Here is a 688-nt window from a genome sequence, read left to right as displayed (position 1 = left end):
CCCCCCGCAGGCGGAGTAGGCGGGGCGGGAAACCGGCCGCTTCGTCTACCGCATCCACCGGTCTCCCATGTGCGAGTACATGATCAACTTCATCCACAAGCTCAAGCACCTCCCGGAGAAGTACATGATGAACAGCGTCCTGGAGAATTTCACCATCCTGCAGGTACCTCCCCGCCGTTTCCAGGGTGCGTTTCCCACCTAGAGCATGGAGCTCACATGGATCCTGCCATCCCTGCTGTGGTGTCTGGCCCCAGCACTGCAAACGCACCGGCCCTGCCTGAGCCTATGCAACCCCCCAAAAATGAGTAGTGAATTTTCCATGGTGCAGTTAAATTGGCTGAGTCTGAGCCTGTGTAACCCCCGCAAAAAATGGGTAGTACATTTTTGATGGCCTAATTAAAGTGGTTGTGCCTGAGCCCGTGTGACCCCCCGAATAACAGCATCTCCCGGCGGGCTCAGCCCCCTCCTGACACGCTCTCTGCTCTGCCGCAGGTTGTTACGAACAGGGACACCCAGGAGACCTTGCTCTGCATCGCCTTCGTGTTCGAGGTCTCCACCAGTGAGCATGGCGCCCAGCACCACGTGTACAAGTTGGTCAAGGACTAGGGGCCCTCGGGGGTATGAGGGGCATGCAGGGGAGGGAGGGGCCACGCAGACAAGCCGCCCGTGTCCGTTGGCTCATGAGAAG

General features: G+C 59.0%; 1 protein-coding gene across 1 annotated transcript in view; it reads left to right on the top strand.

The window, feature by feature from the left end:
* Positions 1 to 606, top strand: part of TEAD3 (TEA domain family member 3) — a gene marked incomplete at its 5' end in the record, with an annotated part of 3,438 nt that extends 2,832 nt beyond the window's left edge. Inside the window, 2 exons of the mRNA XM_010131607.1 lie at positions 20 to 163; positions 493 to 606. Coding sequence (XP_010129909.1) covers positions 20 to 163; positions 493 to 606 — 258 coding nt within the window. The remainder of the gene's footprint in view (positions 1 to 19; positions 164 to 492) is intronic.
* Between the last annotated feature and the right edge of the window lie 82 nt (positions 607 to 688).

This window comes from Buceros rhinoceros, unplaced genomic scaffold (genome assembly GCF_000710305.1).
Source record: "Buceros rhinoceros silvestris isolate BGI_N320 unplaced genomic scaffold, ASM71030v1 scaffold21142, whole genome shotgun sequence".
Taxonomy (NCBI): domain Eukaryota; kingdom Metazoa; phylum Chordata; class Aves; order Bucerotiformes; family Bucerotidae; genus Buceros; species Buceros rhinoceros.
This window is presented reverse-complemented; position numbering and strand designations above follow the sequence as displayed.